Genomic DNA, 17,997 nt, shown 5'->3' with positions numbered 1-17,997 from the left:
TAATAAAGGTTATCTTATCTTATCTTATCTTATCTTTGCTATATGGTGATGTGATGAAGAAAGTGCACTTAGTGGAAAATGTTGACTTTTTATGACATATTTGGACAAGCCAAACCTTTTTTCCTCTTTGAAAACAGTGACTTTCACTGAAGGTAATCTAATGTTATGGAAGTGCTGACTGGCAACAACATAAAAACTGTTTTTCAGTCAACAACAAAAACACAGTGTGCAGTGGAAAAAGTTAGCAAATCTTTGACCTGAGAAACTAGTAATAATTAAATAGAAATAACTTCCTGTACGAAGTGATTCCCCAACATCTTTCATCACTGTTCAGTTGCAAGTTGTTTTCCTCTGTAAAAGGTTTACTTCTAGTCGATTAACCTCGAGGGCTCACAGACTTCAACAGGCGTTGAATGAATTGTTTCAAGCTGCCCAGACTGTGAGACATTGAAGGAATCCCCCAAAATAACAATATCCACTACCATGCTCCAAAAGGTGGGAGCTTCGTGCTTGGACACTTATCTTCATTGTAGAGGGGGTGTTAAACATAAGGCCCGGTTGACCAGAATCGGCCCAGCAAAGAATCCAATTTGACCAACTGGGCAGCTTTGGAAAATGTGAAGAATTGCAGAGATTTTATATTTTGACTGTATGTTTAAAACTGTAAGTTTTAAAGATTTTGCTATTGATAAAAGATTCCCTCCCACTGCTAGTACACAAAAGTGTTTAGGGGATAGATAAACTATTATATGACAGAAGAATTCCTATTTGTTTGTTTGTTTATTTTACAGTGGATTCACAATAAAAAATTAGAGAAAATTCTGTGAATTAATTAAAATTGTATATAATTTTATAATTACCGGACAGTCTGGGCATCGAACTCACAGACTTTTTACTGTAATACTAATAATTTTTTTCACCTTTATTAAACAAATAATAATAATTATAATAAATATTATTATAATTATTATTACGTGATGATAAATCTAATTTTTTTCTTTGTCATCCCAGCCCAGCTGGGGTCTGCTCGAACACCTCCATGATCCTCGGTTGTAGTTTAAATGATGGAAAAATAAACATATTTTTAATTTTTTTAAGTATTTTGTTTAACCTTACTGGACTTAATACACTCACCGTCTATATTACTTCCTTTTGCAATACTTTGTTCTCTCAGACGATGACTGAGCATGTCAAAGGACAGATTTTCTATTCCCAAAAACACAGTTTCTGCGTATGATCTGTCATCTGTCTACTACCATCTACTGGATAATGCGTGTATTGCATTTCCTTTAAAATTAAGTACCCTGATGGCTAAATAAAAGTTAGGAGAGGTCCTACAGTCTCATGACTGTACTGTATTAGGTTACTGTGACATCAGCAGTAATTCTGAATTTCCCGGAGGAACCCACCCGAGGGATAAATAAAGTTTCATGTAATCCAATGTAATTCCACTTCCACCTGTGCTTTGTTTGGACCACTCATAATATTTACTTTGAAAATGGGCTGTTGTTTCCTGCCTGTGGAAAGTAAACCAGTAGTAGACTCGAGCAGCGCCCCCCCCCCCCCATTTATTGCTTCCAATCATATTGACATAGTAACACCTTAAAGTGTTGAGCAGAAATGTGAAAGGCTGCAAAACAGCACTAAAGTATAATATGATTAAAGACTGTCTAATTTTATATCAGCGGATTTTACTTTTCTTAAAATCTCATCATGAACATGAGGAAACGTTCATTTCAAATTATAGACATAAAGCCGTTTAAAGGACACAATAATTACATTATACTTGATGTGTAGTAACAAAAAGCCACCAGCAGGGGGCAGAAAAGCGCACATGGACGCCGTTTAACCCCCATCATCCGCCTGGCTCCTTCCTCTTCCGGTTACGGCGACAGCAGGTATGGCGGTCCCTGCTTTCCTCAGAAACATAATGAGTTTAAAATCGACTGTAATCCTACGTTTTAATAAACTAATGTGGTCTAGTTCAAGTAAATATACTACTCAGGGGAGCTCTTTGCTCTGAACTATGGGGTTATTTCATGACTTACTGGATTTTAACGACATAGTTTTTGTGTGACATGAGAAGGCCGTTCTCTTGAGTACTGAGCACAAGCCGGTGGAGGTGTTTTAGCTTTTAGTAGCGTTTAAATGCATGTTTAAAGGATAAATTGGCTGCAGACGATGTTTCTCTTAAACGAGAGTGCCGGTTTAACAAGTCCGGTCAGTGTTTACTTAGCCAACATTAAAGTAATGGAGTGGACTCTGTTAGCGGGCAGGGTTAGCATAGCAGCGGTGTGTACTACAGTTAACTGAATTTTGTTTGTTTTCAGCTTCAAGATGGTGCAGCGCCTGACTTACCGCCGTAGGTTGTCCTACAACACCGCCTCCAACAAAACCAGACTGTAAGTAAACTCTCTCCGGTTGTATTTGCTTCTATGCCTGGCTCACTGCATGTCTATCTATATAGAGCTGGTACCCTGACTATGAATACATAATGCCAGGACGGAGCTGTAGTTGTATATAGGCTAGTAGCTACTATGATACACCACATCTCCTGTGATGTTTTGCATGGTCCCTCTGAAGAAAACTAAACCACCCTCTTTTTGCTTTTGTGAAGCTCACGGACTCCTGGTAATCGTATTGTGTACCTGTACACTAAGAAGGTCGGCAAGGCCCCCAAGTCAGCATGTGGCATCTGCCCAGGAAGACTGCGTGGAGTAAGTATATCCATTGTAACCTGAAGAAGGTGCTCTGTGTTTAAATTTGTGTTTCAGAACTTGTAGACTAGGACAGCAGTCCCCAACCCCCGGGCCTCGGACCAGTACCGGTCCGTGAGTCGTTTGGTACCGGGCCGCGAGAGATGAGGCTCAGGTGTGAAATGTATGGTTTTCAGCGTTATTTTGTTATCGTTTTGATCGGTTTCCTGGGTCTTTTCACATGTGTTATGAATAAATCTTCTTTTTTTCGGTACCGGTACTAGTTTTATTTTGTTGTATTTATCTGCAACACCTTAAAGGCCGGTCTGTGAAAATATTGTCGGGCATAAACCGGTCCGTGGCGCAAAAAAGGTTGGAGACCGCTGGACTAGGATACTTAGCATCCCTCACTGCCAAGTGTAGATGAGGTTGATTTATAGTAAAGACAATAGTGCAGCAAGCTGTTGAAGCATCAGCGTATATTTGTTCCTCCTTTTTTTGTAAATGTACATTTTTACATTAATCCGGTGAAGTAAGCATTCTGCATTGGATTGGGGACTGGAAAGGTAGCTTGGAAAATCCTGCAGTTCCCTGCAACCACGAATGCCTTTTCTTCTGTTGCTGTGAAATCACCAGTAGAGATGTCCTGATTTTGTGTGCACATGACATCAACTTTCACAGGAGCAGAAGCTTTTCACTTGGTGCTGTTTGCTTATTCCTGAGTACTACGTTATTACTCCCTGTAACCACTGCCTAATGGCTTGTGCCAATTCCACGTTATAGACGGTGCCTTGGGTTTGTAATGGTGCCAGTGTTTCCAGTGGGGGTTTTTAAAGTTCAGTTGATCTCAACATGCCACTTCAGGTTCAGCTAATGTTACCACGTATATGTCATTTCTTTCAATAGGCAAATAAAAGAACATGTTGGTAATGCGCTAGTTCTCACGCTCTCTCTGCCAGGAACAAAGTGTTCGTTAGAACTGCCAAATTTAGTAAATCGTTTGTAGGTAGGTTAACGTTGAAAAGCCCACAGGCGCCACAGCTTGGAGTGGTATGGCAGCTCGAGGGATCTGGATGCGGGGTTTTGACACCCAGTTAAACTTTATTCTGTAATTCTTTTAAGTTCCTTAGTTCAAATGGGTTTTAATTCAGCTATTATAAAAGTTACAAATACCTCAAAGTGTTAACTTTGATTTCAAACTGGTCCTCTTAGTGCACATATGTGCATCATCATCTTTGCTTTGGTGGTTGTGGGTTCATAAGGAGAATTAAGGACATTTCAGTGTATTAATAAGTAGTTTTTACACTTGAAAGTGCAAATACGTTGAGAAAGGACATTATTAATAAGTGTGTGTACACATAGAAACATGGTTGTTTTAGGGTTGTTCCTGGGTGATTACGCTAACGACTCTAAAGGGGGGGGGTGTTATTGTTTTAATAGAGGCCTGAACATTTTCCACTAAATGCCTGACCATTTGATAAGCTGCTCACTACTCTTGAGTACATTAAATGTACACTTTTGATAAAACCTTTGAGTTTTCTCAATGCAAGAAACTTGCTGGTGTTTAAGTGTGGTTGTTCTTCAGATAACTACGAGATCTTTCTATGGTCATATTAAAAACATCACTGCAGTGACCATCATTTGTAGAGCAGTATATATATATATATAAATCCACCTTCCTCCAGTTCACCCCTACAGCTTTGTGTCATCAGCACTGTGTGATCCACTGCAGGCAGGTCTGAATCCAGGGAAGCACGGCAGCGTGCTTTTATAAAGTGAGCTTATAAAATTGCTCAACTGCCTTGAGCCCAGCTTTTTCTAGGTTGTGCTGCTGAAAGTGTCACTCTGCAATTGCTTGTTCCTCCATTGTTCTCAACATCCATATCTGTGTTCTTACAGATTCGCGCTGTTAGACCTCAAGTTTTGATGAGGCTCTCCAAGACCAAGAAGCACGTTAGCAGGGCCTACGGAGGATCCATGTGCGCCAAGTGTGTGCGTGACAGGTAAAAGATGCACTTCCCTTCATCTTCTGATGCTTGTTACTGAGAAAATAGACTGATACAGGCATCAAACTTTTAATTTGAAAGCACTAAAATACAAACTTGTTAGGTATGCTGTGATCAGCTAATTCATTATGTTAATTGATCTCCTTTGTTTTTTATTATTAGGATCAAGCGTGCCTTCCTGATTGAGGAGCAGAAGATCGTTGTCAAGGTGCTCAAGGCACAGGCACAGAGCCAGAAGTCAAAGTAAACTGTATTTGTATTGCCACAATAAAAAATGTCAAACAAATCCACTACATGTTGTGAGTCGCAGCATTTTTTTTTTCTTTTATTGAAATTGCTGAACAGTCTGTGTGTTTGGGATCTATTTCAAAGATTTGTTTTTTTTTCCTCTGGTCTTGTGCCAGGTCCCATGCAGAGCCTTCTGTTGTGTTGATCCCTCAGGATTAAGGAAGCAACTGGAAATAAATTTTTGCATACATGTTTAACAAATGCAAAATTATCACTAAAGATGTTACAATAACATGTTTGGACAGCAGGACTGTTACAGGGAGTCTTCAAAAATGTCTGGACTGTGAGAAGAAAAGCGTGCACCTAGGATCAAACTCTGCAGTACCTTTTTTTTTTTTTTTTTTTGCCTTCAGTTTAATTTGGGGTGCTAGCAGGTTCAGATCTTGGTTGTGTTCATGGGGCCCTTTGTGACATGTTTTGCAGTGTCTAAAGGTTCAGTTCTGCTGAAGAAGACATTTGCTATGATAGGGTACTTCATGTCCAAGCATAACATACAGCTGTGTTTTTGAGGTATTTGAGTTTCCTGTGCATTACGTGAGCGATCAGTAGTTGATCGCAAGTAAATGGAACAGAAAACTACACTTATTATTTATTTTTTTTAGGCTTGTGAAACACCTGTGCCCTAAAGTAAGTATTATGACCATGTAATTGACTAAAAGTCACTAAAGCTTTAAAATAGATGCTATGGAGTAGGCGTACCAACTACATTTCAGAGTACCAAAATGAAATATTTCATTAAATGTGGTTTCTTTCAACCATTGGTCCAATTCACTGATACAGAAGTGTTTAAGCCACCAAGGATGCTAATCAGATGTGTGACTGTTTAAAAGCAACAATCCAAGGTATCACTCAAGAACTCCTTTGGTGGCAGTCATAGTAAAACAAATGTATATTGTGGCATTATGCATGTGTATCTTGAATGGATGCTTGGTCTTGTAACACCAAACAAATTAATAACTCGTCCTCTGCTGTGTCGTCCAATGAAGGCACTCGAAATGATTAAATGCCTGGATGAATAAGGACCATTAAAGCATGATCATGTTGACTTTCGCAGTGAAGGGGAAAAAACATAAGAATAGAATAGATGAGTATATCCCTTTATTGTCATTGTACATGCACAACGAAATTGTAGGTGCTCCACACCACAACTGCGCTGGAATAAAAAAAAAAGAAAAGAAGAAGAAGCTAAAACTTTAACTAATGAAAATAATGAAATATTTAAATGCAGTGAAGTGTCAATAAAAATGAATGAAACTGGTTACATAGGAGCGTTTTGGGTGGTAAGGTTTCATTCAACAAAGCTGTGCACTTAAATAAACCCTCTAAAAGATTACTGTCTCTTTAAGAAACGAAACAGTAAAAGATTGGCCTTACCCAACATATATATATATTTTATTGATTGATTCTTAAATAAAATTGGGTTAATGTAACTATAAATGCAATATGTTTTTAATGCTAGTAGTAAATGACAAAAAAAAATCCCTTTAAAAAATATTAACGCCTAGTTGGCTGAAAAAAAATGTACTTCCGGGACACGTCAACCGAGTGTTTGCGCCTGCGCATTCAGCGGCGGAGAGGTCCTCTACTGTGGTGACTGGAAATATTTTCATACACCATGGAGACTTTATACAGTATACCTTTTGCTGTGCTTGAATGTCCAAACATAAAACTGAAGAAACCGTCATGGCTGCACATGCCGTCGGCCATGACTGTCTATGCGATCGTTATTGTGTCCTACTTTCTCATCACTGGAGGTAAATGCTAAGCTAACGTAAAAGCCTGAAGGCTAGCCAGATAATTCTGTGTTGCATTTGATGTTATCAGTGTAGTATTTAATGCCAATACTCAGTTACGTGCTTTTGTTGCGTTGTTAGATTTGCGGGGTTTTGTTGCGCTTGTAAACCAGCGTGTAATACATCACAAAACAATATAAGAGAATAGAGGGCTAACAAACTAGCCTACCTTAAACTAACTGAATATCTGTAGTTTACTTTGTCTTTATCTTGCTGTAGTTGTTGTTGATCACTGATGTTATGGTGATTATCACCTCTCTGTTCAGTCAGCGCTCTCACTGCTCAGACTTTACCTTAAACTTAATTAATTATGAATTCAACCTTTTTTTTTTCCTCCATTCACTGCACAGGTATCATCTACGACGTCATCGTAGAGCCACCGAGTGTGGGTTCAATGACTGATGAGCATGGACACCAGAGACCGGTTGCCTTCTTGGCCTACAGGTGCGTGTAAGATTTTTGGAATTAAAACACAGTCTAAAGATTTGAAGCTGAATCCTATTGATGTGTTTTCCAGAGTAAACGGTCAGTACATTATGGAAGGACTAGCATCCAGCTTCCTGTTCACAATGGGAGGCCTGGGCTTTATAATCCTGGACCGCTCCAATGCACCCAACATTCCCAAACTCAACCGCTTCCTGCTGCTTTTCATTGGATTTGTCAGCGTGCTCCTCAGCTTCTTCATGGCCCGAGTGTTCATGCGCATGAAGCTGCCGTAAGTCGAAGCTCGAATCTATCGAATCCAGACCCACGTGTCAGATACTTGATATCCAATCTGAGCTTACAAAGCTGTCTAAAGGGGAGACTGAGTCGTTGATTGTACTTCTTTGTAGCTGTTGTCTAATTTGTGCTAATTTGTCTTTTCAGGGGATATCTCATGGGCTAGACTTGCAATAAGCAAATTCAAATGAAGAGGATATTAATTATGTGGAAAACTTACATGCAGTTCTGTTTGTGGATACAGCCAACCCTTCATCGACAACCATTAAGGACTGAAAGCACTGACCTTGCTCAAGAAATTAGACCAAACTACACTAACACACTGGTTTTGTCTTTGTTTTGTAACGTCCTTTCCCACTTTCTCTTAACCTCCTATGAAGCTGGTGGAGCAGAAGGTCTTTAGCAGCTTAAATTCAACACTCTGCCACCTGAACTTGTCGTGCAGGCGCAGCATCATTAATGATTTTGCCATGTTGATAAAGCCAACATGTTCTGAGGAGTAGGAGAAATGAACCTAGAGAAGGAAGAAGGGAGAGGAAGCTGCCAAACATTGATGGGACAAAATCACCAATTTCTAATTAGGACTTACATGGGTACCTGAGTGATATTACAGATGTACGTTTTTGTATAGAAAACTATGAACCTTGAAACCCTTGAACCTGTCACAGTTGCATTTTTGTACAAGATGGTGAAATAAACTGTCCTTTTCACACCTTCTCATGGTTGTTATGTGCTGTTGAAGTAGGTTTAATAGGACAAAGCATTGTTTAAAATCACATTCATCCAGATTCTGAATTTCTTTGATTTGATTTCTACTTAATGTAAATGATTAAATAGAAAATTAATGCTCAGAATTTTTGAGAAGATTGTTAAACTCAAGTTTACATCAGCAGCCAAACAATGTGGCGTCTTTGCATATGCAGTGTTCAGGAGATATGACACATTTCATTTTCCCTCCAGAAGATGGCATCACAGGATCATCAGGTAATGGTGTTTCCTGGACTTATGTTTGTGTATATTTAGAAGGGACAAAGCATATTAATTAACATGAGTGCTTAAATTTGTCATATAAATATTCCAGATTTAGCCATACATGTTAATTTTCATCTGCAGTCAATGGAGTAGGACAGAGGTAGTAACAAGACAGTCATACAAGAAACATCTGAGCATTTGCACAGCATTTACAGTTCAGTTACTTCTCTGTAAAAACATGTAATGGCCTTTGCAAGGCCGTATTTTTAATGCTAAAGGCACACAAAGATACTGATGCATATTTTCAGATCTACATGTTTAGATTGATCCATTTATGATTCCCTGATATCGTGAATAAGGCTCTTGTACCCTGCTAAGTCACATAAGGTACATTTTTATGCAGTTAGCTAAAAACATGCTATTATGCAAATATTAAAAAAATACCTGAGAAGACAATCTAATTAATATGCAGTATATTATCAATATAAAAACATTTATCATCAAATTACGGCCCTTTAACTCTAGAGATGTGCCACCTGTGTCGGTTCTTGTGTTTGTTCACAGGTGGCTTTATGTCCTGAGGCGTTTGCTTTGTTTGGTTTGTTGAGGAGACCCTTGACGGCTTCCTTTGCTGTGTAGCACGCCACTGTGCCCGTTTTCATCAGTCAGCAGCTTCACGTAAAAATTGTAAAGAAATAAAGTCAAAATGAAAACCGGTGACAGCAAAATCATGAACACTTTCATTAAAAAAATACTTTTTGATAATCAGCAAAGTCAAACTTACTTTCCTTTTATTGCTTTCATTTTCTACAGCCAGTGTGTTGTTCAGCTTCAGGTCCAATGCTTCCTCCAGTTCTGGAAACAAACATAATAAAACACACTGTATGATTAAGAGTTTACTTATACACTTTGACCCTTTCTAGTAGTACACAAGCCACAAAGGGGGGGGAAAAGGAAATACCTGTGAGAATGACATCGATTTTCTCCACGACCAGCTCAGCATCTTCTGTAGTGAAGCACATTGGGGGCTTGAACTTGAGCACGTTGCGATGAGGTCCGTCAGCACTGAGAAGAATGTGCTGTTCCTTTAGCCTGGGAGAAGTTATCAACCTTTTAGCACTCTGTTGCTGTTGACTGCACATATTCTCACTTAAAGCAGTAGAATAGAAATCAAGTGAAAACAAAAGTGAACTGTTCATTCATACATCTTCTTAACCACTTCTCCAGCTTAGGGTTGATTGAGGGAGATCACCAGACAGACAGAGAACCACACACCCTCAGTCTCATAGGCACACCTATTGCTATTTAACCTACTGAGCATGTCTCTGGACTACGGAAAGAAGCCAAACCAGCTGGAGTGAAACCAAACAAGGCACAGGGAAAAGATGCACAGTCCACACAGAAATGCTGCAGCTAAGCATCAGATTTGAACCCAGAACCTTTTTGTTGTGAGGCAGCAGTGCTAACCACTGCACTCCACTGCCCATAGATGAATCAGTGAGTGAAAGCAACAACAAAAAGTTGCAAACAGAACACAAACCTGACTGACAAACTTCCAACTCACACCGCTGACACACCTCCAATATTGTACACTTTATAGGTCTCTAAAACAGTGCAATTTTTTATTGCACTGTTTTTTTAATGCTTAATCAGCATTTTTTAATGCTGATGCACTGACGCACAGACACCTTGAGGTGCCGTGTGACAGGAGTAGCATTATTTGATGTCCATGTATGATTGCAACCCCAGTCACGTGAAAGCCAAGTTTGCGTGTTAATGAGGCCTTACACGCTTGTGTCTCATTAATAAACGCAGCTTTCAAGCTGACAGGAAGAACAAAATAGTCCTCGTGGAGCTCAGTGCCGTTTGTGTGAACTCAAATTGTTACAGTGGTTTATTATGCAGTGCTTTCACACATGGGTACATTGTGTAAAGGATTATTCATTAAGAGAGCCAGAGGAGGAGGTGATAATAGACTGTTACTGTCACTTATACATGTAAGCAATGCAGGTTTTATTATCGCTCTTTATTTTTAATTCTTACTTAGGTTCATAAGTCTTGTTTTGTTGTGTGATATACTGTATGATTGGACTGCAGAAGCATAACCACTGAAAACCATCCTCAGTACAGAATAATATAAGCAGTCTGTTTGATTATATAATATGGTATTGCTGATTACTCACATACTTTAATCTGAGTAATCCCATCTGGACTACTGTAATTCACTTTATGTGGGGGTCAGTCAGTGGTTGGTCTTACGTCTGCAGCTGCACGACTGTTAACAGGAACTCGTAAAAGAGAGAATATGACCTCTGTGCTGGCCTCACTGCACTGGCTGCCTGTGTCTTTCAGAGTTCATTTTTTGTGAAACCATTTGTTTTTAAATGGTTTCACGATCTTGCCCCGCCTTACCTCTCTGAGCTTCTTCATCCCTACACACCCTGTTGGTCTCTTAGGTCAGCTGACCAGCTGCTCCTGGCAGTACTGAGACCTAGGACAGCTGGTCCCCAACCTTTTTTGCGCCACAGACCGGTTTATGTCTGACAATATTTTCACCGACCAGACTTTAAGGTGTCGTGGATAAATACAACAAAATAAAACCAGTGCCAGTACCAAAAAAAAGAAGATTTGCTCATAACACACGGGAAAAGACCCAGGGAAACAAAGTTAATGATAAAAACGATAACGAAAATAACAATAACACCATTGAAAACCATAAATTTCACACCAGTGCCTCAACTCTCACAGCCCGGTACTGGTGCATGTCCCCAGGGTTGAGAGGCCCCTTAACTTAAACACGACTTAAAACCCATTTTTATTCTTTGGCTTTAGGTAAAACTTAGTTTCTCTTGTAATTAAATTAATTATTAAAAAAACTAATGAATTGTTTTACTTTTTTTTATTTGGCTTTTATTTATATCTTATTTTATTATTTAGTTCCAATGTACAGCACTTTGTGTCAGCTGTGGTTGTTTTAAAGTGCTATATAAATAAAGATTATGATCATGATGATGAGTTTCCACATTTAAACTTACCTATATATGACTTCCTGTGCCTCTGCTGTGGCAGGAGTGAGCTTCAGCCTGTCCCTGACGAGCTCCACGCCTACAAAGAGACCACGACCCCTGCAGGATGTGACACCATCAGGGTTTGTAAGGTGTTAATTTTGCATGTATTGTTTTTATTTCTAAATAATTTTCAGAGCAACACTTCCCTGTGAAGTCACTAGGTTGCACGTTTAGCCAGGATTTATAGGAACACAGCATAGGGTGGTGTTAAAGACTGCTAAAGGATTAGTTCTAAAGTACGTGGACAGCTTATCTGATGTTGCACTGTGTCACATGCTGTGTAAGCGCACCTGATATCTCCGATCAGCAGGTGCTTCTCTTTCTGCTTCTGCAGCAGACTGGTGAGGTATTGCCCCACACGCAGTGCGTTGCCCTGCAGATCCTCTTTCTCAATCACGTCTAGGACGGCCAGACCGATGGCACACGACACTGGATTACCACCAAACTGAGGCCACAGATAAGCAACACACAGAGGAAAGATGACACCGAGATCAAGTTCACATTTCCCATCAATCTGAAAATCTGCTACACCCTACTCTCCATAAAGGTTTCATACAGTATGTTAAACACATACCTGTCTAGATAGCACATGAGCAGTGATTTATTTATTTTTTAATGTATGTCTGGTAACAAAAGAGAAACTCATTTTCTGATGAAAATACATCCTAGTTTTGTTTTTTTTCATGGGAAATAATTACAAATCAAGACTCAATGAGAAAAACAGGCTGGCTTGAATGCAGCATATTTCCACAACATGGGAAAAACAGATGTGTGGATGTGCTTGGAAGCTCTGGACAAAAACACGGAAGATGAGGACAGGTCAGCAGCAATTCTGGTGAACTTGGGAGGGAAAGCAAATATCATGTAATGCAATCTTTTTGTGCTTTTATGTTAAAACATGTATGCAACTTTTTAAATAGCTTTCATTTATTATCACTTGCACAGATGTTCATGCATAAGACTCTTACTGTATTGAAGTACTCCATTCCAGATGACATGAAGGCCTCTGCCACCTCTTTGGTCGTGACCACACATGACATGGGGTGGCCGTTGCCAATGGGTTTTCCCATCGTGACAATGTCGGGCACAAAGTCCTCTCCCTGAAGCTGGAAGGCCCAGAAGTGGGAGCCTACTCTCCCAAAGCCCACTTGGACTTCATCTGCGATAAAAACGCCCCCCGCTTCACGGACGTGCCTGTAGAGGGGCAGAGTAATCAGCGTGGGCAGGGGTAGACTCAGGTTGTCAGGAGTGTGATTTCTTGGGTACATACTGTGCCACTTGCTGGAAGTAACCCACAGGGGGAATGACCTGCCCACCACAGCTCTGCAGTGACTCAGCTATAAAAGCAGCAATCTGCACAAGAGAACAAACATATCCAGATAAAGCCAGACGGATAAACAGAAAACAAGTGGAGGCATCCTGTCATCTTTGACCCTGAGCTCTTCCCTTTACAGTTGGCTGTTCAAAACAAGAGAGAGGAGGTAGTTACAGGTCCATGTGGACAAAAATGAACAACTCTTAACAGTCTGCTGAGAATCATTCTTAGTCATCTGCTGTGTCCTTGCTTAGTGCCATGGTCCTGTAATCACACTATAGCATTTGAATACTGGCTCTATAACAATGCACAGCTTTCACGCTTTTCCTGGGATTGCTAGCTTCTTCTCATTAACTGTACCTTGCCTCCTTTCTTGTGAGCTTTGTTTATTATATCTTTGACTTCATCTGCATACGCGGAGGCAGGATCAGGGTGGTCTGCTCTGTGTTTCCCTCTGTACACATCTGGACTGGAAGCCTGCAGGAGACAAGAAATGGTTAAATATTACAAAGGTATTCACAAATCCAACTGGATTCTTAATGGGTTTTAAGTAAACCTAACATGTGGCTGAATTACGTATTATATTAAAAAAAGTTTAGATAAAAGTGGATAAGCAGCTCTTTATGTGAGTGAAGGAATACTGTCTATATCTATATATGAATTTATTTTTATTTTATTTTTCTGTGTTGCATTTTATACATTGCCTCTGTCAGCTGCACATGGAGATCAGTGTTATTCAGATCGCTGGAGAACTCATTTCCTACTAAACCAAGCGATTTGTTCCTTTCCTTCTTTTTCATCTGGAGTTTTAGCTGAAATATGAGGGAAACCCCATTCCACAATTCCCAGAATGCACCACAGCAGCACACAGTACAGCCCTTAAATTCATTGTGGTACTTTAGGTGTAATTTATCCCTAAAGTTCTCATTAAATGATGAAAAAGACATAATTTTGTATTATTTACTATGTTTAATGTATTTTTTTTTTTTAACCGAAAATCTTGAAACAAATTCTAGTTTCAGAAACTGTAAATTATTTCACGATTTTAGGTCACAGTGCACTGGATGTCTTGTTGTAAAAGTAAAAAAAACCCATTTTTGAGCTTTAATTTTCCAAACAGAAACTCCAAAAGACCCTCAAAAAAGGAAAAGACCACAATAATCTAACAGTCTGGAGATAAAATTACCTCTTTGTGGGGATTTTAATCTTTCTCCTGAGTACCATTGTAGGATTTTTGGTTAATAATCTCCTTTTTTTGTTTGCCATTCTTCTCACTGTCTGTGTTCCTCAACATATGCCTCTGACAGCAAGCTGCTCTCTTTCAGAGCCACTTACATTACACCCTGTTGAATCTGCAGAAAAAGACCCCTTTCATTCTATTTCTCTGTCTCATTCTGTGTCTCTTTTATCTACACATATGCACACGCATGCATGGTGCACACTCAGTAGGCTGCCAAAGCCCAGCGGAGCAAGTTGAGTTATGGTGTTTTAATAGTGTGCACGCAGGCAGCCGGGGAGAGAAAAAGCACTCACCACATGGACAAATTGATTCTGCTCAGTATCTGACAGCTGGTGAAACTTATATGGACTGATGTCAATGAGCGATGAGACGTGGCCATGGTACGCACTGCAAACAAAGAAAACTGTGGGCCAAAGCAGTAAATTCTATTAAAACACTGACACATGAAGACCCAGCTCCTTTCGCCACACGGCGCTACAAACCACTAACTAGTAAGACTTTTACCAGCTCATTATCACTGTTGTTTTCATTCGCCAGGTTTTTTTCTGTAGAATGACTGGTTGACGGCAGCACTTACTTTTCCAAAGTGATGATATCTTTGTGGCCTGTGTATTGCCGTGCTAGTCGGAGAGCCAGGTCGTTGGCTTCGGAGCTGAAGTTCAAACAGGCAAGGGTTACTTTGAGTTACTCAGTCACCACAAAATACACAGGTGAAACCACTGATATCACTTGAACGTCAGAGGGAGTTTGCTGTTTCAGTTCCCACCGTGAGGCCATGCAAGGCTAATTGTAAAAACTTAGTGGGGCTTCTTTACCTCTCTATGAAATCACATGAAGACATTTTTACTAATTCAAGGGTCTTTGCCCCATTTGTCTGTTATTTTAAAGGCTTGGTGCCTCTGGTTTTATTAAACTTTTTGTTGCTAATGCACAACCAAGTCCTGCAGTGGTACTTCTGAGTAAAAAAAAAATCATAAAATATGTATGTGGGGTAATCAAGTTAGTTTTTAACTGTTGCAAATCTGCAACGCCTGCCTTGAGAGGGTTAAAGAGCTCTCCACTCCTAAACTAAGGAAGACAAACCATAAATTCAGAAATGTCTTCAGTGGACACAGGTGTACTTTTGTACTACTGCACACACCTTAATAATGCCTGTGTTATGCCAGATTTATATCAGGTAAGCTTTCTTGAAGCATTTATATCCCCATTGTAGCGATAAATACTGTCTGAGGGTATATGGATTACTATCTACAATGTTATTGCCCCGGAGCAGATAATTCTTCTCCTGAACTGGGGCAAAGGGTGTAAATAGGGCACCCGGAACCTTTTTATTTTCTCGACTTTCAGTCAGCTGTTAAGCAGACTAACAATAGTCTGCTTAATGTAGCGTACACATCAGAAATCTAGACAAACAACAGGTTATGAAACCGTGCAATCTGATCCTCAGCATTTGGGGTATTCCTCCACTCATACAGGCTTCTATATTCCTTGAATGCTGACAGGACTGTATGATTGCACTGCAGTCTTTTTTACAGGGTTTTGAGCTTCTCTGTAATTTGAGGACACAGCAGGACTTTTATGGCTCATGTTCACACCAGGCATAATCATCAAAGTAAATTTAGGTCTCCCATCATCTGCCTCCTCTATCCTCCCCACAGTGATCCACACCCAAGTAAAAAAACACACCTGGCTTATCTTCCATCATGCTGCCTTTTGTTGTTTAGTGAAAACATGTAAACGTACCCGGAGTTGACAAAGTAGCAAACAGCCAGCTTGTCAGGCAGCGTGGCCTGCAGCCTCTGGGCATACAGGACAAGGTTGTCGTGCAGGAAGCGCGAGTTAGTGTTGAGTAGTTCCATTTGCTGAGCTCCTGCCTTCACCACATCAGGATGACAGTGGCCCACTGAGAAAAGGAAGATTGAATTAGAGTTCCTGGTTATAGGTCTATATGTAATAATAAACTTCTTGTTTTGCTGTTGTGGTGTGACACCATCACAGGGATAAAAAGTGGTACTTCAGCGCTGGCTGCTTTCTTTCAGTGTACTTTGTGTATATACACTAGTGCATGTGTGTTTACCATGAGCCACATTGTTGATGCAGTCCAGGTAGTGCTGTCCTTTCTCATCATACATATACTGGCCTTTGGCTCCCACAATCTTGATTGGGTCATGGCTGAAAAAAATCTTACAAGATGGCCTGCAGCAGAGAAAAAACAGAATAGTGACATGTGTAGGAGCGTGCTGGGGCAGCTGTAGGTTTTCATGTTGTGATAAAAAGATTATGAGTCATGGACACAACAGTGAAATTCCTAAGAGACACACAAAGGAACTACTACTCATTCCAGTTATTGTATATTGTATTATATTAATGTATGTAATATACATATTAAAAGTCAAATAGTAGGATACATTTAAACACCCACAAATATATACAATAGCTAAAATGTCACAGATATTCTCGAAATTAAACTTTTTAATTGTTTTTCTAGTATCTTACACTTTTTGACCACTGCCACATTAATTTGGAATCCTGCTTTTGTCAAATGAGAGCAATTATCTCACCCAATATATTTTTTCCTCAGGTCTATAGTCTCCTTTTTCTCAAATCTCTCAGCGGACATCTTGATGTAGTCCAGCTGGACGAAGCTCGACGAACATCTGCTCGAGCCGACAGAGCCCCGCTTTATACGCGCGCAAGTGCACTACTGTACCGCAGCTGGCGCGGCGCTCGCGCTGCAGAGCTGTATGGAAACTGAAAGTGGTCAAAAATGCTCAAACTTCGCAAGCTAGCCTACACTTTCACGGGTAAAAGTTTCAAGCATTAAAAACACACACACACACACACACACACACACACACACACACACACACACACACACACACACACACACAATCTGTAAACAACATACCGTCTTGAAAGCCTCAGGCTGAGCCGTTTCTGCAAAGACCAGGATGAAAACAACACACCTGTTTTTACTTCTTTTGAATTGAGAAATAATACCTTCAAATACATGGATAAAAATATACTCATGGACAATTCTGAATGTGCATACATAAAATAATATAGACAAACTAATTTTTTTAAATGCACTAGAGGTAAGGTGTCAGGTATAGATGTTTCAGTTTCAGTATGAGAATGAGTCAAATGTTTAATTTATTTAAACAATTGAATCATTGAATAAATCACTGCTTAAAAACATGTTGTGCATGTGTACCTGTATAAACTTACTGAGGGAACTAAATGATAATGTTGTAAATTCGGACATGCACAATATAGCAGTCAGCACTGTTCAGCTTGTTTGTAACATTCAGGTAGGACACCAGTAAATTGTTTATTTGCTTGGAACAAGACTGCAAAATGACCACGCATGTAACCTTAATGTTCATCCACTTCAATTAAACTTTTATGCAGTTGCTCTATGTGGATCCATGGTTCATGTTGTTTACACCAAATTCTGGCCCAACTATCCCAATGTCATCAAAGAAATCAAGACTCATCTGACCAAGTGATGTTTTTCCAGTATTCTGTTGTTCAATATTGGTGAGCTTGTATGAATTGTAGCCTCAGTTTCCTTTTTGTAGCTAAAAGGACTTACACAAGATGTGGTCTTCTGCTGCTGCGCCCCATCTGCTTCAAGATTTGAGTGGTTGTGCATTCAGAGATGCTCTTCTGCAAACATCAGTTGTAACCAGATTATTTGAGTTACTGTTGCCTGTTGTTCTCCTCTGACGTCTGGCATCAACAAGTCATTTTCACCCAGAGAACTTCCACCACTGATATTTAGACCATTTTCTGTAAACCCTAGTGATGGTTGTGTGGGAAATCCCAGAAGATCAGCAGTCTCTCAAATACCTAGACAGCCTTTCTCGTACCAACAACCATGCCACTTAAAAAACACC

At 39.8% G+C, this 17,997-nt stretch overlaps 3 protein-coding genes and 1 long non-coding RNA gene across 4 annotated transcripts in view; 3 read left to right on the top strand and 1 right to left on the bottom strand.

Annotated features, from left to right (window-relative positions):
• Positions 1–11,743, top strand: part of LOC309704005 — a 28,794-nt gene extending 17,051 nt beyond the window's left edge. Inside the window, exon 3 of the long non-coding RNA XR_014276111.1 lies at positions 11,545–11,743. This is a non-coding gene — a long non-coding RNA (uncharacterized lncRNA). The remainder of the gene's footprint in view (positions 1–11,544) is intronic.
• On the top strand, positions 1,846–4,995 carry rpl34 (ribosomal protein L34). Its single transcript, XM_082528954.1, has 5 exons — positions 1,846–1,898; positions 2,331–2,402; positions 2,618–2,717; positions 4,596–4,699; positions 4,865–4,995. Exons 2-5 carry the CDS (start codon positions 2,338–2,340, stop codon positions 4,947–4,949), a joined length of 354 nt encoding a protein of 117 aa, XP_082385080.1. The 5' UTR covers positions 1,846–1,898; positions 2,331–2,337; the 3' UTR covers positions 4,950–4,995.
• Positions 6,528–8,220, top strand: ostc (oligosaccharyltransferase complex subunit). The gene is made up of 4 exons (XM_082528953.1): positions 6,528–6,744; positions 7,134–7,227; positions 7,301–7,498; positions 7,651–8,220. Exons 1-4 carry the CDS (start codon positions 6,606–6,608, stop codon positions 7,667–7,669), a joined length of 450 nt encoding a protein of 149 aa, XP_082385079.1. The 5' UTR covers positions 6,528–6,605; the 3' UTR covers positions 7,670–8,220.
• etnppl (ethanolamine-phosphate phospho-lyase) lies at positions 8,682–16,917 on the bottom strand. Its single transcript, XM_082528952.1, has 13 exons — positions 16,660–16,917; positions 16,176–16,294; positions 15,842–16,001; positions 14,676–14,750; positions 14,392–14,485; positions 13,219–13,335; positions 12,814–12,896; positions 12,512–12,737; positions 11,834–11,988; positions 11,511–11,600; positions 9,437–9,567; positions 9,260–9,330; positions 8,682–9,147 (listed from the first exon to the last, which is right to left on the bottom strand). The coding sequence occupies exons 1-13, from the start codon at positions 16,716–16,718 to the stop codon at positions 9,046–9,048; spliced, it is 1,482 nt and encodes a 493-aa protein (XP_082385078.1). The 5' UTR covers positions 16,719–16,917; the 3' UTR covers positions 8,682–9,045.
• Positions 16,918–17,997: the final 1,080 nt, after the last annotated feature.

This window comes from Aulonocara stuartgranti (genome assembly GCF_965226115.1).
Source record: "Aulonocara stuartgranti genome assembly, chromosome: 3".
Classification (NCBI taxonomy): Eukaryota; Metazoa; Chordata; class Actinopteri; order Cichliformes; family Cichlidae; genus Aulonocara; species Aulonocara stuartgranti.
This window is presented reverse-complemented; position numbering and strand designations above follow the sequence as displayed.